The 23957-nt window shown below is 38.6% G+C and overlaps 6 protein-coding genes across 12 annotated transcripts; 1 reads left to right on the top strand and 5 right to left on the bottom strand.

Annotated features, from left to right (window-relative positions):
• The first annotated feature begins 708 nt into the window (after positions 1–708).
• LOC9328492 (cyclin-dependent protein kinase inhibitor SMR16) lies at positions 709–1838 on the top strand. 2 transcript variants are annotated; one of them, XM_002889632.2, is made up of 2 exons: positions 709–1004; positions 1320–1819. In XM_002889632.2, the coding sequence occupies exons 1-2, from the start codon at positions 841–843 to the stop codon at positions 1672–1674; spliced, it is 519 nt and encodes a 172-aa protein (XP_002889678.2). In that variant the 5' UTR covers positions 709–840; the 3' UTR covers positions 1675–1819. The 2 variants fall into 2 exon arrangements, with proteins under 2 accessions (XP_002889678.2, XP_020867704.1); XM_021012045.1 differs by lacking the exon at positions 709–1004 and adding an exon at positions 1016–1216 and having other exon boundaries at positions 1320–1838.
• A 43-nt stretch (positions 1839–1881) lies between these two features.
• LOC9325743 lies at positions 1882–5136 on the bottom strand. Its single transcript, XM_002892384.2, has 15 exons — positions 4984–5136; positions 4451–4495; positions 4253–4364; positions 4062–4172; positions 3832–3936; positions 3635–3718; positions 3409–3524; positions 3209–3310; positions 3024–3137; positions 2890–2946; positions 2721–2787; positions 2533–2586; positions 2352–2426; positions 2229–2264; positions 1882–2132 (listed from the first exon to the last, which is right to left on the bottom strand). The coding sequence occupies exons 2-15, from the start codon at positions 4468–4470 to the stop codon at positions 2037–2039; spliced, it is 1149 nt and encodes a 382-aa protein (XP_002892430.1). The 5' UTR covers positions 4471–4495; positions 4984–5136; the 3' UTR covers positions 1882–2036.
• Positions 5137–5270: 134 nt separating this feature from the next.
• On the bottom strand, positions 5271–8178 carry LOC110224802. The gene is made up of 2 exons (XM_021012044.1): positions 7530–8178; positions 5271–7315 (listed from the first exon to the last, which is right to left on the bottom strand). Exons 1-2 carry the CDS (start codon positions 7632–7634, stop codon positions 5540–5542), a joined length of 1881 nt encoding a protein of 626 aa, XP_020867703.1. The 5' UTR covers positions 7635–8178; the 3' UTR covers positions 5271–5539.
• A 104-nt stretch (positions 8179–8282) lies between these two features.
• Positions 8283–10859, bottom strand: LOC110224801 (uncharacterized protein sll0103-like). Its single transcript, XM_021012043.1, has 2 exons — positions 10547–10859; positions 8283–10259 (listed from the first exon to the last, which is right to left on the bottom strand). Exons 1-2 carry the CDS (start codon positions 10742–10744, stop codon positions 8532–8534), a joined length of 1926 nt encoding a protein of 641 aa, XP_020867702.1. The 5' UTR covers positions 10745–10859; the 3' UTR covers positions 8283–8531.
• A 544-nt stretch (positions 10860–11403) lies between these two features.
• On the bottom strand, positions 11404–21046 carry LOC9328493 (helicase protein MOM1). Of its 6 annotated transcripts, none has more exons than XM_021010944.1 (17): positions 20897–21046; positions 20766–20791; positions 19004–20489; positions 18771–18849; positions 18393–18638; positions 17822–17995; positions 16617–17526; positions 16292–16536; positions 15630–15734; positions 14025–15428; positions 13736–13891; positions 13441–13596; positions 13190–13354; positions 12862–13039; positions 12573–12772; positions 12279–12489; positions 11404–12203 (listed from the first exon to the last, which is right to left on the bottom strand). In XM_021010944.1, the coding sequence occupies exons 3-17, from the start codon at positions 20482–20484 to the stop codon at positions 11656–11658; spliced, it is 6258 nt and encodes a 2085-aa protein (XP_020866603.1). In that variant the 5' UTR covers positions 20485–20489; positions 20766–20791; positions 20897–21046; the 3' UTR covers positions 11404–11655. The 6 variants fall into 6 exon arrangements, with proteins under 6 accessions (XP_020866603.1, XP_020866605.1, XP_020866606.1 ...); XM_021010946.1 differs by having other exon boundaries at positions 14025–15190; positions 15269–15428; positions 20766–21046; XM_021010947.1 differs by having other exon boundaries at positions 14025–14132; positions 14271–15428; positions 20766–21046.
• An 812-nt stretch (positions 21047–21858) lies between these two features.
• LOC9328494 (alpha carbonic anhydrase 5) lies at positions 21859–23753 on the bottom strand. The gene is made up of 7 exons (XM_021013966.1): positions 23493–23753; positions 23153–23370; positions 22971–23083; positions 22669–22771; positions 22383–22550; positions 22246–22299; positions 21859–22108 (listed from the first exon to the last, which is right to left on the bottom strand). The coding sequence occupies exons 1-7, from the start codon at positions 23578–23580 to the stop codon at positions 22019–22021; spliced, it is 834 nt and encodes a 277-aa protein (XP_020869625.1). The 5' UTR covers positions 23581–23753; the 3' UTR covers positions 21859–22018.
• Positions 23754–23957: the final 204 nt, after the last annotated feature.

A 23957-nucleotide genomic window follows, 5' to 3' on the forward strand; every position in this document is an offset into this window, starting at 1 on the left:
AACTACAAATGCATAGTATATGAATCTTGGTGTAAAAAAAAATTCTAAGTCATTGTTTCAATTCAATCATTTGTTCATAGATTTTTATGAGCATTAAAGTTTTCCGTTGAGATTGAGAGTTCAATCCTGACAGTGGCCATACTTTATGCTTACTGTTGTAATAAGGCTTGAAGTCTAGACTTTATTTGCTTTCAAGTAAAGACCAGACTTGTCTATAAAAAATGTTGTGGGTTCGTATGTCTCATGCTGATGGCGGTTGCTGTCTCCTTTCAATCTTGTCATCGTTCCATTCCTTTTGCGATGACTTGTTTGTTTTGATCTATACAATAGAAAAATATCTTTTTATTTTCTAATGAAATTTGTTGCCATGTTTATTTTATTTTTTATTTTTTTTTTATTTTTTTTTTTGTCATCCGAAATTAATTAGAGCTCAAAAGAGCCATTCCTGAGGAATGTTGCCATGTTTATTGTAATCCTAAAATATCAATAAATATGTAATTAACTAAAAATATATAAAAATTCCTTTAGAGATAAGTATTACCTCAACATGTTTCCTATAAATAACAAAGTAATTATTACATTAACTAGTATGCTAGATTTGTTTTTATATATTACTAATTATTGTCATTGGGATTGAAATGTCCTAAAATGAGTTTTTTTATAAAAAAAAATGGTGATGACAAAAATCATCAATGGTTGTAGATTTGAGAAATACAGTAGTATTATAAATGCTTGGAAAAACAAATTCTAGAAGGATAATCGTAAACCTTTGTGTTAAATCTTCTGGTTTGAAAGAAGGTTTGAGATATTAATAAAATTGGGTCTGATAAGTGAATGTGAATGGGCCGTGAGAGTGATTTAGTCTTATGTTTCTCCGCTTATCGTTTTCTCAAGATTATAAAAATATTAAAATCCCTAAAAAAGGCGCAAATAAAAAACAAAAAATTGCTGTCAAAGAAAAAAGGAAAAGATAAACAAGAAATTACAGACCTCACGAGTCAAAGGTATAGAGATTTTCTCACTCTTTGAATCTTTTCTGAAGTATCCTCACTGAGAAAGTGCCATAACTTTAATAAATTCGGATGATTTTGTATCATCTAATTCTGTCGTGCAATCTTTTTTGTCCTTTAGATAAGATTTTATTTATTAATGGCATCACGATATGCGACTCCATGTTTCTTCTCGTACTTAACGCAATTTTTAAAATAGCTTAGGGGTATTATTCAATAATCATGGATTTTAAACTTGTTGCTTCCTTTGGTTTCGTTTACAAGGGCTTTGTCTGAATAGTTATGTATGGTTTTACTGTTTTTTCCCAGATATTGTGACACCATCACCATGGACTATGAAGAAAACTCCACTGAAGGAACATCAGCTTATGTGGAACCCATAGCTCCTCTGATCTCTAAAGGAGACAGTGGAATCATTGCAATATCTCCACTCTGTGACCACTACAATGATCAGATGAGGATTGATTCTCTTACTACTTGTTCCGATGAAGAAATCATCGAGTCTTTGTATCAAAACATCTTTAGTATTGTTCTCTGCCTTCAAATAGAGGAATCTGGTTGTGGTTCTCACACACCTATCTCTGCGCCTTGCCCTGGAGCTCCCATGAAGCTTACCAAGTTATCAAGAAACATCGATCCAGGATTCCAACGAAAACTCTTCTGACATGATACAGCTTTGTTGATCGATTTCTAACATTGGATTTAACTTTCTTGCACAAGACTTTGTGGTTAATTGTGTACTCTCTTGGGGAAAATAGTTGGTGTTGTATTTGTGTTCATGTGTATTGTGTAGTTTGGATTGTGATCAATCTGGTAATGCCCACTAAAGAGTATTTTGCATCTAGAAAATATCATCAATGGAGTTGCAAGATCAGGGAATAAGAAAAGATCTTAGGTAAAAGCTAATAATGTAGATACATCTGAGATGTTTTAAGCTAAATAGGGGACTACATAGATCTCTCTCCTCACACTCGATCATGGAAACGAAAGCTTCATTTACAGAGACAGAGTAAGAAGAGGCCCCAATTATTCTTTTACCTTGTGTTGTTCCATGTATGCTTTATCTGCTTCTGCCACGCGATTCTGGAACATCGACCATTCGTTTCTGCATCTCTCTCTCACCTGAAACCGGAGATAACACACACACACTGAGGTTGTCAGGAGGATAGAGAAGCAGGTTTATATTAGTAAAGTATAATAATGTGTTCTAATTATTACCCCTTGCCATGGAGATTTCCCCTTCTCCGACTCACCCTGTCAAAATTTCATTATTGAGTTGAGATCATTCAGATATATAAGCGCAGAATCTCTTCATTGCTCAGAGATAAATTGTAAAATCACCTGACTTCCAAGGGAAGGAATCACTTGATGGATAATCCACTGTGAATCTACCACACCAATCTTCTCATGAGCAGGCTGCAAATGGAGGAGACCACATACAGACGGAGACTTAACAAGGAGAGTTCATGAGATAAACAAAGCCCCAAAGGAAGTACACAGGAAGCAGAGGGTAGTAAATAACCTCAACGCATCGTCTGAGAGCAAAATCGAGACCCCATCCATGAACAAGATCATTCTGCACCAGAAACAAACAAGGTTGTTTTTAAGCTACCAAAGACTATCAGAAACCAAAGTAGATTCAGCAATGCCATATGTTCTAGTCATGTGACTACGATGTCTGGTCGTCAAAAGGGTGACCAAAGATAAAACCTGAATCATATGCCATACACATCGCCATGCTTCTCTAGAAAATACAGGTGCCATAATCTCAACAAACCTGCAAGTGGGAAAACACACCTGTTATCGAAAAATGATATAAGCACTCTTCAGTAGGTTAGGCAAAGAGAGAGAATGAGAGAAAGAGTGTACAGAGCCTTACGCAGCACATGGAGGTAAATGTGGATCACTGCACCATCCTGGTTTTTCCTTAGTTTCTCTGTTCACCACTCAAAAACCTTAGAGACAGATTCGAATTCAAAGGAAAGGTAAAAGAGGGAGAGAGAAAGCTCCTACTTGTGGACATCTCGGTCACCTCTCCTCTTTGTCATTTCCCATGTAAGTCCGTTGTTTGGCTCTAAGCCTGGTTGAGAAATCTCCAAACCATGCTTCTTAACTAACTCAATGTACCTGAAAATTAACAATATAAATTGTAAAGATTGTCACTGATCTGCAACTACAGTTCCAAACAAGTAATTCACCTATCTGCATTGAAGTGCTTGACTCCAAGATCTTCATCCCATATAAATATATACTCATAAGCTGAGACAACATCAGGATGCAAAAATCTCTTTGCATACCACCTGCCAAATATAAACAGCTCAAGGTGGGGATTTTTTCGATAAATTTTCATGACTTTTAGAAGAGTATATCGTGCTGACCTAAATTTCAGATTTCTTACCATTTTGTTTGCTTTTTTGCACTGATATGTATTGCGTTTTTGGACCACTCAAACTGGTCCCACTCAGTTGTCCGGCCATCATAATGGAATAGCAAGATTTGGAAATCTTCAGAAAACTGAAGCAATGATGATGATGAAAGCACAAATCTTAGTGTCGATACTCAATAGTATACAAACAAAGAATTGTATAATACTGACAGCATGAGGAGGGAAATTGTTGCAGAACCTTCAGAACAGCTGCATTAATGTTGTTCCTCTGCTCTAATCCAACGGTAAAAGTCACGAGATACTTTGGCTTCTTCTTCAAATCCTGCAGAGGTAATGCTTTTGTTAAGGAAATCTCAATCACTCTATTGTTAGACTATGCCAATTGTGTACATGTTGCCACAACACTTGGTACATCAATAAGATCATAGAACTTACTTCACTAGGTTCACCCCATAATCTGCGCAAGTAAAAATCTGTTTCTGCCACTATAATCCCTGGAGGAAGTAGTTCTGCACCATGTGGATTGGTTGGAACATATATCTGGAAACATAGAAACAGAAATGATACATTTGATTATCATGAAAAACAAAAGAAGTGCCCTGCCTCATAAGTTTCTGTAATATTATGTTGAGTCAGTACAAAGATGGTTCTTGAGATATATATACCTTGGGAGACTTTCTTGAACCAAAATCTTCAGGTGATCTGCCACCAGAAAACAATTTCCCATCTGACATGGCTACATCAAGAGATGATATAAGGCCTGAAGGTAAGCTAATCTGCAGAATACAAAATACATCAACAGGTGAAAAAGAGACGTAAAAGGAAGATATACCTATGGATCCCCAACCTCGTATACCTTTCTAAAGGCACCTAATGGTAATGTGATACCAACAAAAAACCCAAACACCATTCCTACGATTGTCGTAATGATAAGCTTTGCATTTTCATTTGTCCTTCTGGGAGCACCACTGCCAAAGATTAGCGTTTCAGTAATTTGTCAAACTGAAAGCAGTTCAGAATTCGTTTATTACATCGAACCGCTAAGAACTATTACCTCCGGTGCATCGTCCCCATCGGATTGCACAATTCTCAAACAATACTGCAAAAACAAACCTAAATTCAATCCTTAAAGAAAATCTTCAAGAACTGACGAAAGGTTCTTTCTTTTGATCACTAAACAATCCTGGAAGATTACATACACAGCAATAAATAGGAAAAAAAATAAAGAATTTAAAACATTTCTCATTGACCTAATTGATTTTAGAAAGCATAACCGTCCAATTTCTTAAATAGCTGAATAATTAACCAGTCGCATTTATAGAAAACAAACACAAGTTCATCAGAATTTTACAAATGATTTTTTCAATAGTCGAAACCGACAGCTATAATTGCCAAAAAAAAAAAAAAAAAATGTCGGTGTAATAATCGACATGAATAATCCAAAGACATAGATTCAAAATTACTTCAACAACAAGGCCGGATCAACATCTAAACACCCATACACAGACGAAATCGAAATCCGGCACAAATGAGATCAATTCCCAAAAAAAAATATCAAAAATGAAAGGGAAATGCGATAATACTTACAGAGAGATGAAATTGAAAGATTAGGGTTTTGAGTGTCTTGTACGATCTCGCAGGGCTTGTGAAGAAAGAAACACTGAGGAGAGAAATCGACCCGATTGTTTTGTTTTTCTCAGGTGAATTAATTTTTGATTTTTGGAAGAGCCCAACGCTTTTTTTATTTTGTCAAAAGCATCACCTAAATATGTGCATACGTGGCTTCCTATCTTTTGATTTTTTTTTTGGTCTGTTAATAGGTGTTTAATTACAACATCATTCCATGATATTTCCAAAACAAACGACGAATCAAATAGTTCCAAAAATAAGAAATCAAATTAAACAAATTTTTAGAGAAGAAATGTAGTAATAAAAAATGTAGTAATAAGAAAACAACGATAAAAAAAAAAAAAAAAAAAGATAAAGATAAAGCAACAAATCTCGAACGGATAACCAGTAAAAGCCATGTCCCCGGTTCAGACTGAACCAACTGAATTTCTCTCTAAACACTCACCAAACCAGCAAATCACAAAACCCATTTTATTATTCTTCCAGCTTTGGTCTCCAAGAGCGGGGGATGGATTTAGGGCTTTCGATCCTTCTGAGACTTATTCACCATACGAGCCATTGCAGACGTCTGATAACCCATTCCCCCTCCTCCTCCCATTCCCCTGCTACGAGCAATACAACCTACTTTGGTTCCACAAGCCACTGCTCTTTGAGCCGAAAGAGAGCTCATGGTCGAGTACATGTAAGCTCTCCCTGATCCTTCGTACATCATCTGGCTCCCCATCCTTTCTTGCAATTTACTCAATTCGGCCGACAGTGATTTACAAAGCCCATCACCCGACCGCGCAGACGCTGTCTCCGATAATTCTCTCTCACACTTTTTAAGAATCTCAACTGCCACGCTCAGATTACCCCCATCGGCTAAATCTCTAGCCTCTGACATAGCTTGTGCAACAAGAAACCTATTTAGTTCCCTGTCGACCTCTATAGACACCACTTCTTCTCCTGTTACTTCCATTGGCCTTTGGATGCTTAGTTCTCCAGCTTCCACACGGACTATCTCTTTCGTAAAAGGATCTTTGTACACGCATCTAACCTTGAGCAACGACAGGGAATCGGATGCAGCAGACACATTGTCGCAGCACGGGATTCCAAGAATCACCAGCAAGTCCCTTTCTTCTTCTGCGTACATGGCTCCCACATCGATTTTGGCACTTCTCTCATCAGATGCTATACGGCTTTTGTAGCTTCCTGATTTTATGGAGGATATTTTCAGGCCCTGCTCATGAACGCATTCTATTTCGACAACTTGATCAAGAATCACGACGCTGAGAAGCCCTCCAATGCACTGCGCAAAAGCATCCTGAATCATAGTCTCTGCTTCGATGAACGAAAACGTCCCACTAGACGCTGCTGAAATTGCGTTCAGTAACTCAGCATCGTGATCTGAGCCAAACCCGAAGGTATGAGTTGGAATCCGAGAAGAACTCGGAAGCAAAGACTCATAATCTGTTCTCAGACGGACCCTATCATGAGAAAAAGTATAGTTGTCCTGTCCATCAGACAAAAGCATCATCCCCGAAACAGGGTTCTTCCACCGCCTATCCTCAATCACTCTCGCACCAATCTTGAGCCCCTCTGCAATGTTAGTCCCGCCACGAGCAACCAAGGAGTTAACAGCCTTCATCGCCGCTTGCTTTCGCGTCTCAGACATCAGTCGAAGAGGAAATAGTCTTTGAGCCGTGGACGAGAAGGAAATCACAGAGAGCCTATCGGTCTCACCAAGATTCTGAATCACAAAACCCATTGCCTTTTTCACAAGCTCCAATTTGACTCCTGCCATGCTACCACTCACATCAAGAACAGCAATGAGATCCAAAGGAGCTCGAGTGCGCCTTTCATCATCACTCACACCCTCCGCCTTAAGATGAACCAGCGCAGCAAAATCACCACGACTGACCGGTTTGGCCAGAGCAGAGACTTCAGGGAAGAGTTTAATCTCGAGGGCTTGACGATCAGAAGGATGATCAGCACTCTGGATTTGTGTCTCTCCGTGAGGTAAAGACTCATCGTCTTCAAAACCCATTTGAGCCGGAGCGAAAGGGTTACCATGAAACAAAGGGACTTGTCGGTTACCATGAAACAACGGGACTTGTTGAGGCTGAGGGAAAGGGTTACCATGAAAGAAAGGGACTTGTTTCCATTGAGTTCTGCATAAAGGGCAAATCCTGTTTCCGTATCTGACGTTGGAGTTTATGCAATCGAAATGAAACGAGTGAGAGCACTCTGCAGTAAATATAGCCTTCCCGTCTCCCTTTTTCATCTCATCCAAGCACAACGCGCATGTACTCTGCAATTTTTAGATTAAAAATAAAGTTTCTTACCACACAATCTTAAAATCTTTAATCTTAAAACCTAAACCTAGTTGGTAACAACAACAACAATAACAAAAACCCTAACCCTAGAGTATTGACTATTTAAACCCATTCGATGATAAATTTCGCATCACCCACATAAGAAAAAAAAAAAAAGGATTGGATATTTGAATTATTGAGAGATATTACCTTAGAAGAAGAGGAAGGAGTAGACGAAGTGGGAGGAGAGGAAGCATCGGGTCCGGTCGAGTTTTCCTGAGTTTCCTTCTCCATCTTTTCGCTTTCCGAGTTCATTATTTTTGTCAAGAAAACCTAGAGGGGCGTCTCAAAAACTTCTTGTTGTATAAACTTAATTTCACGTCTATTGACCTTTATATACAACATATAGACCGACTTATAGCTTTCCTATATTTTGGAAGATTATATAATCTAAAAGGATATTTAGCAATTTCTATATTATTAATTAATGATTAAAGGAAATATAAAGGGATATATGGAATAATGGAGAAGGAGGAGAAAACAGTTACCAAAAATTAAATTAAATTGAATAAGTACCAATCAATAAAAAAAAAAAAATCCAACCGAATAAACCCTTTTACTAATGATTTTGGATATTGCATTCGATTTCCTAAGTGAAGATGGAGGAAAAAAGAGAATGAATACATGGTATATGTGGATGGAAAATGAGAAAGAGGTTACAAAAAATGATAAATTTCATTAATTAAGTACCAAATCAACCAAAATAATAATAACAAAATAATCCAACTGAAATTACCTTTCTACTAAAGTTGTTGACAAAAAAAAAAAATACTTATCCTTTTACTAATGATTTTTGGATTTTGCATTAGAAGATAGTGAAGATTTTATGAGTTATAAATCTAAAACTTGAATTGACATATCTATGCATTGGACCCCAAGAGATGTGCTACGACAACTTATATCTGTAACAAAGAATGTTCCATTATAAATTTATACAAATTCGCAATTAAACCAAATAAGACGCTACAAATTTCAGCGACAAATCTTAAACAGAACTAACCCATATTGTGCTTAAGAAGAACCAGTAGAAACAATGTCCCCGTTTCAGACTGAACCAACTCAATTTCTCTCTTCACACTCACCAAACCAAAATAAAACCAAACCAGCAATCACAATAACCCATTTTATTATTCTTTCTGTCAATTTCTCTCTTCAGCTTTGGTCTCCACGAGCAGGGGACGGTTTAGTAGGGCTTTCGAGCACCAGTTGCTGAGACCGAGTCACCATACGAGCCATTGGAGACGTCTGATAAGCCTGCACCGAGCTAAAACCCTGGGTCGAGTCTCCACGAGCCGTTGCTCTTTGAGCCGAATGCGAACTCATGCTCGAGAAGGCATAAGCTCGCCCTGATGTTCGGTACATCCTCCTGCTCGTCATCCTTTCTTGCAACGCACTCAACTCGGAGGATAGTGATTGACAAAGCCTGTCACTGGATCGAGCAGACGGTGACTCCGACAATTCCCTCTCACGGTTTCTAAGAATCCCAACTGCCGCGCTCAGGTCACCTCCATCCGCTAAAACCCTAGCCTCTGACATAGCTTCTGAAACAAGGAACCTGTTTAATTGCCTGTCAACCTCTATGGATACCACTTCTTCTCCTGTAAGCTTCATTGGCCTTTGGATGCTTAGTTCTCCAGATTCTACACGGACTATCTCTTTCGTCACAGGATCTTTGTAGACGCATCTAACCTTGAGCAACGACAAGGATTCAGATTCAGCAGACACATTGTCGCAGCACGGAATTTCAAGAATCACAAGGAAGTCCCTTTCTTCTTCTGCGTACATGTCTCCGACATCGATTGTGGCGGTTCTTGCATCAGATGCTATACGGCTTCTGTAGCTTCCTGCTTTTATAGAGGATATTTTCAGGCCCTGCTCATGAATGCATTCGATTTCGACAACTTGTTCAAGAATCACAACGCTGAGAAGCCCTCCAATGCATTGCGCAAAAGCATCCTGAATCACAGTCTCTGTTTCGATGAACGAAAACGTGCCACTAGAGACTGCTGAAATCGTGTGCATTAGCTCAGCATCGTGATCTGAGCCAAACCCAAAGGTATGAATTGGAATACGGCAAGAACTGGGAAGCAAAGACTCGTAATCTGTTCTCAGACGGACCCCAGTATGAGAAAAAGTAAAGTTGTCCTGTCCATCAGACAATAGCATCATCCCGGAAACCGGGTTCTTCCACCGTCTATCCTCAATCACTCTCGCACCAATCTTGAGCCCCTCTGCAATGTTTGTCCCACCGCCAGCAACCAAGGAGTTAACAGCCTGCATCGCCGCTTGCTTCCCTGTCTCAGACATCAGTCTAAGAGGGAATAGTCGGCGAGCCGTGGAGGAGAAGGAGATTACAGAGAGCCTATCAGTTTCACCAAGATTCTGAATCACAAAACCCATTGCATTTTTCATAAGCTCCATTTTGACTCCTTCCATGCTACCACTCACATCAAGCACGGTAATAAGATCCAAAGGAGCTCGAGCGCGCCTAGCATCATCACTCACACCCTCAGCCTTAAGATGAACCAGAACAGCAAAATCACCACGAGAGACCGGTTTGGCCAGTGCAGAGACTTCAGGGAACAGTTGAATCTCGAGGGCTTGATGATCCGAACGATGACCATCACTCTGGGTTTGGGTCTCACCTTGAGGTAAAGGCTCGTCATCTTCAAAACCCATTTGAGCAAGCAAGGTAGGGACAGAGTCAATATCACACAAAGGGACTTGTTTCCACTGAGTTCTGCATAAAGGGCAAATCCTGTTTCCATGTTTGACGTTGGAGGTAATACAATCGAAATGGAAGGAATGAGAGCACTCTGCAGTAAAAATAGCCTTCCCGTCTTCCTTTCTAATCTCATACAAGCAAATCGCGCACCTGCTCTGCAAATTTTGAAAGAAAACAATCTCTATCACACAATCTTAAAACCTAGAAACCTAATAGGATAAGGGAGAACTAGAGATCAACACTAGTTAAAACCCATTCGGCCACAAACGATAAAATTGCGTCAACCCTAAACCAAAACTTAAGCCACAAACGCTGATTATATATCTTAAACCCATTAGACGATGAAATTGCATCAATTTCGCATCACCCACATAAGAAAAAGAGAAAAGATTGGATCTTTGGAGCGTAGAGACAGTAGAGAGGGGTGAGAGAGAGAGAGAACCTTAGAGAAACGGGAGCCAGAAGAGGAAGGAGTAGAGGCAGGGCGAGAAGAAGAAGAATCGGGTCGGGTCGGGTCAACGGATGATCTTGAGGCATCGCTGGGAGAAGGAGATGAAGGATCGAGGGTTTTGGGAAGAGTGAGACACTCGTTCAAGTCCAGATGCGATTTCGATTCTCGCAAGTTGTTCGGGCTCGCCATTGTTATGCTTTCCGAGTTCTAATTTCGTAGAGATTGTTAAGATGGAGAAGAAGGAGAAAGTTGATAAGATCAAAAGACTCTTGAAGAAGGAATAAAAAGAAGAAGCGGTTACCATAAAGAAGAAGAAAGCGAATTGTTCAATTCAAATCACTTTAATAAACGTCAACTATCTATTTTTCCTTTTTTTTATACGACTTTTTGTGTAATTTTTTTGGCTTTTTCTTTTGTGGATGGGAGTCATAGGACGCTACGGTGGAAACTAGAAAGAAAAGACCGAGATACTTCTTTTAACATCACATAATAGTTTACTTGGGAGTATTATTCACTTCGTCCCATAAAAATGAATTTTTTTTAAAAAAATTTGTTCCATAAAAATTGAAGTTTTATATTTCCAAGGTCAAATTTAAAACAGTTTATCTATTTTACCTTTATTAAACAACAATAAATAATATACTTTTTAAAATATGTTAAAAAATTAAAAAGTTAAAATTGTCATTATACATTATTTTTTAAAGAATATGAAATTTCTAAAAAAATATTTTTGTGAGACGGATGGAATATTTAATTAAATAATAAATTCGACTGAAATTTTATGATATTGTAAAAATGACTAAAATTATGGGTTCTTAAAATCTAACTTCGAAGTTTGACATGTTTAGTTGTCGTTCTATAATTTGGGTTTTCTATAAAGTTAAACAGTATTTTCAATCATCACTTTATGTTGTGATCAGACTCTGTATCTAATACATGAAAGTAGAACGTTGCATTTCAAGGGAGACCTTAGCGAACGACTCGGTCCCTGACTCACTGAATTAGATTACGTAACCTACTTATACATATTAATATATATATATATATATATCAACTCTCTCTAAATCAACAACTAAACCCTAAACATCTCTCCTATTAGCTCACTCGTCGTCAGAAAGACAAACCACGTCATTGTTCATCTGCAATCCTCCACTCCTCAAGCTCTGTTGCGGCTGTTTTTCTTGCTGCTGCTTCTGAATTGACACAGCTGAATATGTCAAAGCTTGAGGAGGCGCTGACGAGGTTGGAGTAGCTGTGGCGACGGAAGTGGAAGAGGATTGTCTATATGAGTTTAGGTGTGGCGCAGGAGATCGCAGACTTGCACTGGGAACTGGATTTGCTGCAGGGGAAACTGATGGAGTTGGAGCTATGTTGGATATGAGAGGCTGTCTGGGCTGAGGCATTGGACAGATTGCGGAATTCAGAGGAAGGGCTGATGGACGAGAGACTGAAGAAGCAAACGAAGATGCCTGAGGCTGAAGAGGAGCCGGACCAGGAGCAGGAAATGATGATTGCTGAAGTTGCAGAGGAGCCGGAACCAGAGCAGGAGCAGGAAAAGAAGATGCCTGAAGCTGCTGAGGAGCCGAAGCACTGTAATTTCTCAGTGCGCTCACTTGTGTTGCTCTCTGTGCTAGCTGCTGAATTCTACCTGGAGAAGAAGTGATATTATGACTTCATCGTATTATTTCTAAAAGCAATTTGCTATATATTATTCGACACTTACCCCTTGGAGCTGCTGAGGGAGATACCTTCTTGTCAGTACATTTGGACAAGAACGCATTCGCCAACAGTTTGTTCATTATAACAAGATTCTTATCCGTCTCTATCTTTGTCGTTCTTGTGTTATGCTCGGCTTCTACCTCATTAAATTTTCTTTGAAACTCTGCTTGTACTTCAGCCATCTTCCTCTCGAGTTCAGCTTTCAAGATTGATTTCTGCTCACAAGCAACTCAGAGTCAATAAACAGTTAGAAAAAAAAAACAAAACAAGAGGTAACTGGGTAATGAGGGAAACTGACTTTTTCTTCAAAAGTCTTCTTTGAGTTCTCTGATTCTCTCCGCAACTTCTCCAGTTCATGCAGAAACGGGTCGTTGAACACAGGGAAAGGTATTTGAGGAACAGGTTGAACGGCACTCTGTTCCGTACCATTGTTGAGAAGTGATGGAACAAGAGCTGTTACACCAGCTGAATGCTCCACGCCACCTTCATGGACAAGACCTGCACAAAAGGCATCTCATTGTTAACAGTTTGGCAAACACCTATGTTGACCTAGGTGATACTAAAAAATGCACAAGGCAGTTACTGACTTGCAAAGTTTGACCGCTCTACTCGGGGACCAGGTTCTGCAATTTCCATTTCACATGCATCTGATCCACTTATATGAGGTTCAGCTATTGTTGTGTTATTTAAACCCTCAATGTTAACTGCTGTATCAGGGTGATTTCCAGGCGAAGATAATGGCATAGGAGATGCATCCTGAGCACACTGTCCAGAAAAATTAAATCACAAGCAAAAATTACATCTGCTCACTACCCACTGTTTGCTTAGTTTCTAACACTAAATTGACAACGAACATTAAAAAGAACTAGACCTTTAAACCAACACATAAGAAAGTCCTTGAGCAGAGGCAGGTACCTGATCTGATACAGGAGATCCACCGGTTTCTACTGCATCTGATCCATCTGTGGGAAGCTGAGCCACTGTTGTGATATTTTGGCCCTCATTGTTTGCTCCTAGGTCAGACTGAGTTCCAAACGATGCAGATGGCAGAGAGCATGCATCCTGAGCACCCATTGTTTCCTGCAGGAAATCCAGAACGAGTATTACAAAGATGTAAGACTTTTTAACAACAAAATAGATTTGTCTTTAGTTAAGGCAATAATTACCTGATCTGATACTGCATAATCACCACTCTCTACTACCTCTGAACCAGCTACATGGGGCTCAGCTGATGTGTTGATATTTTGGCTTCCAATGTTTGCTTCTGGTGCAGGCTGATTTCCAGCCGGTGAAGAAGGCAAAGGACATGTAACTTGATCACCCTGTCAAAAGAGTCAATTTAAAACAACAATGAGACCTGATCAGTAACAACATTTCCCCACTTTTTCACACAGGAAACTCAGAATGACATAACACAGATTGATAACTTTAAACCAGTAAGAGAAAGTCTTCAATAGGGACCTGATGTGATGCAGCAAAATCAGTGGTCTCTACTGTTTCTGATCCAGTAGACTGAAGCTCAATTGCTGCTTCAAGATTTTGGCCCTGGGTGTTTGCTGCTGGGTCAGGTTGCTTTCCAGCCAGAGAAGAAGGCATAGGAGATATATCTTGACCATCCTGTCCAGAAAAGTGAATTTAATAAGGAAAAAATGCATCTGATCACTAACCGCTGTTTTTGCAAGAAAACAAGAATGAAAATTAGAAAGATTAAATGAACAACGCATCAACTATTCTACAGGACAGTAAGTACCTGATCAGATTCAGTAGCACTCCTAGTCTCTACCACAGACGCAGGATGTGGCATAGGCAACGCTAACTCGTCAGAAATATCTTGGTCAAGAGAACAAGCTTCCCTATTCTGCTGGTCAAAAATGTTATCAGTATCAGAAACCACATGACTTGTTCTATTATTTTCTGTTGTAACCAAAGCCTCCTCTCTATTCAAAGAAGACTCGGGGGAGGCAGACTTTGCAAGATTTTCAAGAGGCTGGGATACCTCTGGCACCCTTGACGAAACATCTTCATCTGGTCCCGCAGACGTTATTCCGTCACAATTCTGGTTTTCTGACAAATGCACGTTCAAGGCCGCAAATTCCTCTTGACAGCCAGCAGGAACCAAAATCTCAGGCACAGTGATAGAAGCGAGCTCATTGGACTGGCTCTTTGTAACCATAATCTTTGTAGGCTGTCCATGAGACAAATCTGAGACATCCATCTTCTTGTCATTTCTTACAGCCTCCATTTCATGAACTTGTTGAGTGCTGCCACCCGACATGGTTGCTAATGTGTTTTCTGCTTCTGGCAAATTCGTATCAGCATAAGTACCTTCAACGTTCATATCATTGCAAATCTGTACATCAGGAGCATTTTGGGAAATGTTTGATGAGCATAGACCACTAAGATGCTTGTTGTTGCGACTTTGCATGGGAACACAAACTTTTAAATTAGCTTGTGCCCAGCTCTTTAACCGATTAATCCAACAGGCTTTATCCTCAGCCAACTTCTTCTTTGCAGCCTCGTGCATTTGCTCCAGACTTTTGAGGCATTCATTTTTCTCACTTTTGATTTCATCAAACATTCTTTCAAACTTATCATCCAGCAGTTTGAGATCATCCACTTGAGTACTGGTCCGTGAACACGTAATACGAATTACTGCTGCTTCCACATTTTTCCTAGTTTCAAGTTTCTGCTTCTTGTCTGCATACATATTTAACAGCTCCAGTTTCTTTTCCTCGTGCTCTTGTACAAGCTTTTGCACTTGCTTCTTCCATTTCTTTTCTATGTCGCTAATAGTCTTTTCGACATCTTCTGTTGCTGTGCTATAATGGCTACATCTCCTCTCAGTAATGCATTCTTCATCCTCTGAACTATTACGCATCGACTTCGTATTGTTCTTTTCCTCACGCACTGTAGCCCCTGAGAGACTTTCATTCACTAGTTGTGTGCTAACCATTGACTGTTTAGAATTAGTACCAAAGCAATCGAACTGCAAACCTTGTGTGCGCTCCAGGAACAGACTCTTCATGCAGGACAATATCGAATATATATAATCCACCTCTACTCTAGAGCAATCGAAAGCTAATTCAGATTTTGCACGGACCAGAGATTCTTTGTGGCTAAGATTTTGCTTTACTAACAAGGCTGCAATCCAACTCTGAAAAAGGCATTATTAACAACGTATTCAGTATGTGAACTATTCATAGATTATGCAGCGATCAAAGGCCAATTAATAGATATTTGTGTCATATGATTGGAAAGTTAAAACTAAAGGAGTGGTGCCTTCTGAGGAAATTCGAAACAAAGTCAGATGAAGAAAGAAATAATGCATAAACTATCAAAGTAAATGCTGTCATACCAGGGCTAACTGGAATGCCTGCAATGTGGTGGCTGGCTCTTCGTAGATTTGGTGATTTTCAATAACATATTCAAGAAAATTTTCGACCATGCTTGTGCAAGCATCCTGAAAACAAAATAATATGTTAACCAATCATACATTGCAAAATACCTTTTAGTACAATTTTGATAGACGGAGCACCATGACAATAACAGAAGTATATGGACACGGCAGCGGAAACATCTATTAACCAATATATGAAGATATAAGACAACCTTAAAATAGCATCAGTCAATGTATCAGTTTCTATACCAACAGCAAACAGATAAACTTTTGACATGTCTTTCATCAGCCAGGTACAAAGGCCTAAAGTTATATATACTCTCACAAATGGATCATGCAAAGTAGACATAGTTTTCTTTGCTTCAACAAATAATGAATGACATGAGGCACATAACTACCTACTGTTTTGTGCAGCAGTTGCTCATTTTTAACAGTGCATTAGTAACGAAGCCAGATATAAGAAAATGAAATAGGCTTAAACGTATGGAATATAATTGAACAATATAAATTTCACATTTGGCAGTAACAGAGGAAATCAGGTAACAATTATAGTTACAATCCGCAATATATATGCATATGCAAGGCTAAAATAAGTTGTGGAGGTGAAAAAGGCCACTTACTGAAAGATGCAAAACTTGGCAAAGTTTTGCCATCTTCAGCTTTAAAACAGCGTGGAGCCTCCTCTGTGATTCACCCGGTATTTTTCTCCAATCATGACCAGCTAACATACCCTCTGGAATTCCAGAGATATGACCGCCCATAGAATACAAGCCATAAGTATCATTTCCATCCAGTGTACCATCTGCACCAGAAGTAGATTTACATGATGACTGGAGTGCTATGACTTTTGGTGACTCCAAAGCCCCTGTAGGGAAGATAGACAGCAAAGTAGTTGCAAAATCAATGAACACTAGCGGTTTAGGAGTAGGAATTGAAATTTTATACCTATGTGATCCTTCCCAGAGGCCTTTCTTTCATCATCATCTACAGGGGGATCAGTGACATCATCAGAAGCCTTCTTTCGCTTCTTTGCATTTCCGCCATCGCCAATTTTGGGACTCTCTTCAGAGCCCTCAAAATACTGAACTCTTTTTCGATTCCTTTGGGGAGTATCTGAAGGGTATTTCCACATAGGATTCTTTCCCCCCAACAGCTTTGTCCAAAATATATTTGGACTATGACTATCTTCAGCTAACAACTTAATATGGTCTTCACCAAATAGAGTAGAATCACTGCTGTAAGTTCCCTGAGCATGCTTGGCTTCCAAAAGTAGACACAACTTGACTTCATTTTCTTCTTCACCTTTGGAAGAAAGTATGGACGAGAATTCATGAATCACGCCGTCCATAATAGATTGTTCAAATGAAGCTCCTGAATGTGGGGTTTCACTGCTGTGAAAATGATCCAGCCTATCAAATAAGTACGACGCCCCCCACATGAGCAGTGCATGCGTGAGAGAACGGCTTAGGTTCTCTACAGCCTTATGGTGCCGCTTATTTTGCCTAGCCAGAATCAGGGCTTTTTCTTCAACTGTACATACTGAGTACAACCGGAATATCTTAGTTCTTTCAGAACATGACTCAATTTTTATCTTCTCTAAGTGCTTAACATCATGCGATGGATTCAAGCTGCTTCCAAAAAGAATAAACACTTCAGCCCGCAAGAGTTTAATGGTTTGACTGCAAGCACGTGTTTCCAACAGCAGAACACAGCATTGACTCTCCTTGTTGAAATTGTTTATAGCGTTCTTCTTTGAGGAATAGATCCCATGCTCATAAGATTTTGGACCAAATCTATGACCCACAAAATCTTCGAGAATATTACCAAGCAGAAGCCCTTCAGGAGTTTGTGCTGCCTGTTGAAAAAAAAAACTGTAATTCAAACATACATGAGGCACATATAACGACAAAGAAAGAAGAGAATAGAAACATTTCAGTTCAGCATATCTCATAGTGCCAGCTGACTACTGAAGGCTAACTTACAATTCATCATCAGATGATAAAAAGCATACTTTCACCCCACTCAAATTTCAGTACAAGACAGATTACATTGTCCAAAAGTAAGTGCATATATATATATTGAGAATGCACAAAGTGACATAACCATGATAAACATAGACCTATCCACATTCGTAAGTAATAGAAATGCACCTGGTAGAAGACAACTGCTTTTAAACCATTCTTTTTTATATGAGTAAGCATTTCATCAAGGAGCTGAAGTTTCCCGCTAGCTTTAACTTCTACATCCAGGATTTTATGCAACTCCAGATTCTTGGTGAGCAGTTGTTTCAAAGATGCATCCATAACGTATGGATGGTCACAGGTCTGTCAACAAAATTGCAAGCACACAAAGAAGGATTTAATATATCCACACATTGATATGCAAAAAGAGGCTTTGAGAAAATGTGATGCTGACCGACAGTAGTAGCATATCTAAGCATCCCCAAAACTGTCAAGTTTGCCGGGTTCTATGTGTTTCAAAAAAGCATAAAACAAATCGACCAGAACCTTTTCCCTACCAAACATCTAACAGAAAGGCATAACACCTATGTGACAACCTCTTAAGAGCATGGAACACAGAATTATTTTTTTGGCTGCAATGCTGTGAACACCTTATCAATTTTTCTATTGCTTTATTTTATCTTATCACCAGTGTTAACTGGGTACTTAACGCACAAGTGCATTGAAGAATAAGTTTTATTTTTAAATCAAAGTAACTTACTTTCCTTACAGAATTGAGAGTTTCTTCGAGAGCTCCAAGATCAATCTTCGACAGTGAAGAAAGAGATAAGGATTTGGAGAAGAGAGTCCGACAGTATTGCTCCAGCTGTACGTCTGATAGCTGCACAGGAACCCAATACTCTGGGTACATCGAAGAATACAATTTGGGTTCACTTGATTTACCGTGTTGCATTTGCCCGTTCTCCTCATATTCCCTGCTCGTAGCTGGTCCAGTTTCCTTCATATCCTAATCAAATGCAAAATAGAATTGCAGGCAACTGATTAACAGGAAGGGGCCAAAAAAACTGGATAAGTAAATCTAACTATTAAACAGGCAACTGATTAACGGGTGTCCTAAGGAAAGTAATTAGAAACCAACCTGTGTCAAGTGATCAGATTCTTCAACTGGCTGGGCAATGCAGGAGCAAACACTCAGATTTTGAAAATCACCATTGACCCTTCAAAATTTTGAACAACTAATTACAATACAGAACATATATCGTTACCAAAAATTAACCTAAGAATCAAACCCATCTGTCCAACATTCATCTATGGTAAAAAGACATTGCCAGATCGTTTCAATAGACAGACAACACTAAAAAAAACTCTTACTTTTGCCGTTTTTTACATGTGTTGCACATTTCAGGTTGATTATCATTTTTGCACCCAAATGGAGATGGATTGACCCCATCGGAACTCATAACGTGGTCATCTCCATTTGCAACTGTGGCACATGCATCCAGCTCAATTCCTGCAGTGTCTCTTTTTCTTTTCAAAGGCAAACCTATGTCGGTTTCTAAACCAGTTTTACTGACAAAAGGCTTTTGGGTTTCTAAATTTTCAGATGGTGAAGCTATAACGCTGTCATCCCTAGTTTCGACTATGGGGGATGCATAAAGAACCATCTTTTCGGTCTCCGTTATTGATTTCAAAGGAAAATCAGTGTCCTTGTCTAAACTAGTTTGGCCAACTGGCAGCTTTTTTGATTCTGCATTTGCAGGTGGTAGACAATCTGTGTTACCATCTTGAAACTTTTGTGGATATTTCTTCTCTAAACTAGTTTCACCAACTGGCAGCGTTTTTAATTCTGCCTTTGCAAGTGGTGGACAATCTGTGTTACCATCTTGAAGCTTTTGTGTCTCTAACTTCTCAGATGGTGAACCTATAACGCTGTCATCCCCAATTTCAACTATGGGGGATGCATCAAGCACCATCTTCTCGGTCTCCGTAACTGATTTCAAAGGAATACCAGTACCCTTCTCTAAACTAGTTTCGCCAACTGACAGCCTTTTTGATTCTGTATTTGCAGGTGGTGGACAATCTGTGTTACCATCTTGAGGCTTTTGCGTCTCTAAATTCTCAGATGGAGAACCAATAACACTGCCATCCCCAGTTTCAACTATGGGGGATGCATCAAGCACCATATTTTCGGTGTCCGTAATCGATTTCAAAGGAAAGTCAGTGCCCTTCTCCAAACTAGTTTCGCCAACTGGCAGCCTTTTTGATCCTGCATTTGCAGGTGGTGGACAATCTGTTTTACCTTGAGCATCATCATTGCCTGCAGGTATGCGGCGAGAACAACCAACAACTACTAGTTCCTCTTCATTTGGAGAAACATCAACTAATGCCTCGGATTCCTTGAGCTTCCCTCTAAACAACGCCCTGAAACTTCGGGCTGACATTATAGGCCCCTGTTTGTTGATCTTATTTGTCGACTCTTCAACACTGTTTTTCCTTTTATCCTTCCTCTGCTCAATATACGATGAAGTGTCTGCGTTCCTGCCAGAATTATCTGATCCTTTGGAATTCTGCAAGGATACTACATTCTTTCCCCTATTGGACCTTCGCAGAGGACTTGGTGTGTAATTCTTCTCCATTCCACCGGACTTTATCGCAACAGAAGCAGGTGAGGGAGCCAGTCTCTCTGACTTTCTAGTAGCAGAGGCTGGAGTTATTAGATTTGTAGATGGTGCTCCCCGGCTTGACCTCCTCAAACCAGGGGTTTCGTGTTCAGCTGAGGCAGGAATTGAAGCTGCTAGGGATCTGGTGCAAATGGTTCTCCCCGCCGAACTATTCTTTTCATCTTTCTTCATATTCTCTGAAACCACAAAACGGAAAAGACGCTAACAACCTAGAATGTGAGCACCGAAGAAGACCATCAAACAAATGTCTACAAATCCTTTGAAAAAACTTTAAAATCAAATTTCCTATATGCCAAACTGATGTGTTACATCTAACAGACGCCTAAGATCCATCCCCAGGTATATACGATTCTCTGAAAAACCTAAACCGCAAAGCTCGAATGCCCGAAACCCTCAATTCACAGATCGATTATCCCATCCAACACCAACCTAAAAGAGGGAAGGAAGCGTACCTGCGCGAAAGTGAGATGGTCAGAATCTATCGCTTCACGAGCTTGGTGGCAATTTCCGATTCCGAGAGTGTGAAAAAACGGGAGGGAAAATCTGGAAATTGAGAATTCCAGCACAATTCTCGATTAAGCGCTTCTTCAGGCCATGCAATCCTCACGGTGTTTGGGGTTTCGGAAAATTTTAAGTTTGAAGAAGACGAGAGTTGCGTTTGCAGAATTATGTACGGAGCGTTCTCTTTTGGCACCGGCGTTTCTCGAGTGTCCGATTTTTATCCTACGCTTACTCCAAGGAAAAGTTCATGCTTGTAAGGCATTTTGATTTCTGAGATTAAATTTCCTTTTTTTTTTTAAATGTTATAATATATTTTATACAGTAGTGTAAATAACATTTGTTATGTGAAATAATTAAATGTTATTTTAATGTTATAAAAATATTGTAAATATTACACTGACTATATAGGATACGAATATGTGTACTATTCTAAAATTAGAAACGAATTAGGATACGAATATGTAGCTAAAATTGAACATTAGATAGAACAAATTAATCATATACATTATACATAATACAATATGAAATAAAACTGAGCTCTTCATGTATTCAAAAATGATTAAGAATCTCCAAATTAAAGAGATAAAAAAAATAGAAAATGATTCTTCATTTATATTAGTATTTAATCAACATTTTACACCTATATTTTCTTTCTCTAAAACTTAAAACGTTTTACACCTATATAGGGAAGCTAACCGTCTTGCTGATGGGTTAGCGAACTATGCGTTCTCTTTGCCGCATATTTTTGATGTTGTTCCGAATGATGTTGTTTCACTCCTCAGTGATGACGTGATTGGGTCTACGCGCCTAAGATGTATTCGTTTGTAATTTGTTTTTATTTTTTCTTAATAGAAGGGAGACAGTCTCCTATTCCTTACCAAAAAAAAAAAAACGTTTATCGGTTTGTCGGCCTCGACAATAGGCCGTAACCATTTGCGGAACTGAATTTTATAACCATAACGTTAGTCAGGAGGGCATAGCCGCGAGATTTGTCGGGCAACCTTGACCGCTACACTATTTACAACGAAATTTTTACATGTATCATTCTAGTCGGTCCAAAATACACTAATATAGTATTTGCTTAGTTTTTGTCAATACATTAATTCCAATGAATCCAATATTATTTAGGAGCATTATCTTATCTCTTACGATATTTGAAAGATTATTAGAACGAATACAACCAAACTTAAATAATTAATAAACTTTAAGATGGTTTAATATGCCATGTTGGTGTGTAAAGTGCCACCGGACGCTCATTTTCACGCTGAAGCGGTCTCGCATTTGTATTAGATTGCTGCAGCAAAAAAGAATTATGTAAACATATCGGTCACACTATGTAGATATATACATTGTCACATTTTTAAAGCCAAGTTAATTAGTACACGTTTAGTTAGTTAAAATTAGAAGCTAAAAAGGATTAGAGACACTCACATCGTGTACAGTCACGCGAAGCATGATCAATTGTTTTAATGTCACAGTCCTCATCTGCAAAATTTGAAATATATATCAAAAAACTAATTCGAAAAATGATTAAGCATTATAATAATCACCATGGATAGCAATTATACCTCTTTGGAAATCGTCCAAATAACATTTTCAGAACACGGTGGAGTTGTAAGTGATCCGGTATATCTATAATAGTGTCTTGATTCAAAATCGAATGTTCTAGGATGAATCATTCCGACGTATTCCTCGGATTCATGTGTATCAGTTATCTTCCTCAAGTATCTTTCCAACTATAGTCAATATCAGATATTGAATTAATCTTTTGTTTTCTTCCAAAAAGTAAAAATTATAGTAATTAATTATTTGGTTAAAACGATTAGGTAAGTAGGAAGGTTGAGGTTGCAATACCGTAAGGAGGAAATAGTCAGGTTTTCCCAATTTGTAAAAGAAAGCGACTACAGCATTGCGTCCATCTTTGCTCTGATGAACCATGTGTTCCTCAAGAACAAACCTATTACGTGTGCATTATTCAAATCTTTGCATGCATGCTAATCATATCTCAAACAATCCCTTAACCTCAAAAATGTTAGCCTAATTTAGTTAAGATTTTTTTCCCTAATCATATTATTTATATTAAGATAACAATATTCACATTAGTCATTAAGATAGGATTGCTAGAATATAACAAATGTATACGAGTAGAGAGATACCTTTTGCCATTGAGTGTGTGTTCAGAAGGGGAGTGCCAATGAATCTGTTGAAGTTTATATTCAGTACCATTAATAGTGATACCTAAACCTGCATTTCCTCCTTCAAATTTCATCTGCCACAAAAATAAACAATTATTATGATCCAGAAATATACATATTGGAAAAGCTAATAGTTGATTTACCATGATATCATGGCCTCTGTTCTTTATGGTGATATTTGAAGGTAAATACTGGCTACGAAGGTATCCAAGATTATGATCAATCAAGACTCTTTTGTCCGTCAGATCAATCGGAGACTGCATGTTGCCTTTTCCACACATTGCCCACTCTGGCTTTAGTCTTCCCCAATTATCTGGCCCTTTCTCTCCTTTCTTCTCGTAGTTAAACTGCGTTTCGTCCTCTATATATATTTTTGGTTACATACGAGTTAAAAAATGTGTTTACCAACTTCAGTCCATGTGAAAATATGTGAACGTTTATTGGATTTGAATTCAAAACCAACTAATAATTAACGGAGCTTACCAACTTCGCCATTATCTGGTGAACTCGAAACAATTGTAATAGAGATGAAGATAAGGAAAACGACGCATCCAATTGATGATATCTTCATTTTTTGTGCTATATATGTCTTGAGAAGAGAGATGAAAGAAATTCCAATTTTTGGTTGAGCTAAATTCTTATGAAACAACTTCAAGGAGATGCTGCTGATAAAACAATTGTTTTTATCCTCTTTTATACCTCTTATTCAAGTTAACAAAAATTTACGTGCTTTTGTAATTGTTTTCAGTTTTCACCTTAATTTTCTCTAGTTTTCTTTATGTTTCTTTGTTTTTAGGTAATTTATATAAAAATATTTAAGTATATAAAAGAGAAGGAAATCTTTGTGTGACTCACCAATTAAAATGTATCTAAGTTAATTAGTTGAAACTTTTGGAGAATAATCTTGGTGTGATTACACTACAGAATAACTCCATTTTTTAAAAAAAA

The sequence above is a fragment of the Arabidopsis lyrata genome, assembly GCF_000004255.2.
Source record: "Arabidopsis lyrata subsp. lyrata unplaced genomic scaffold ARALYscaffold_1, whole genome shotgun sequence".
Lineage (NCBI taxonomy): Eukaryota > Viridiplantae > Streptophyta > Magnoliopsida > Brassicales > Brassicaceae > Arabidopsis > Arabidopsis lyrata.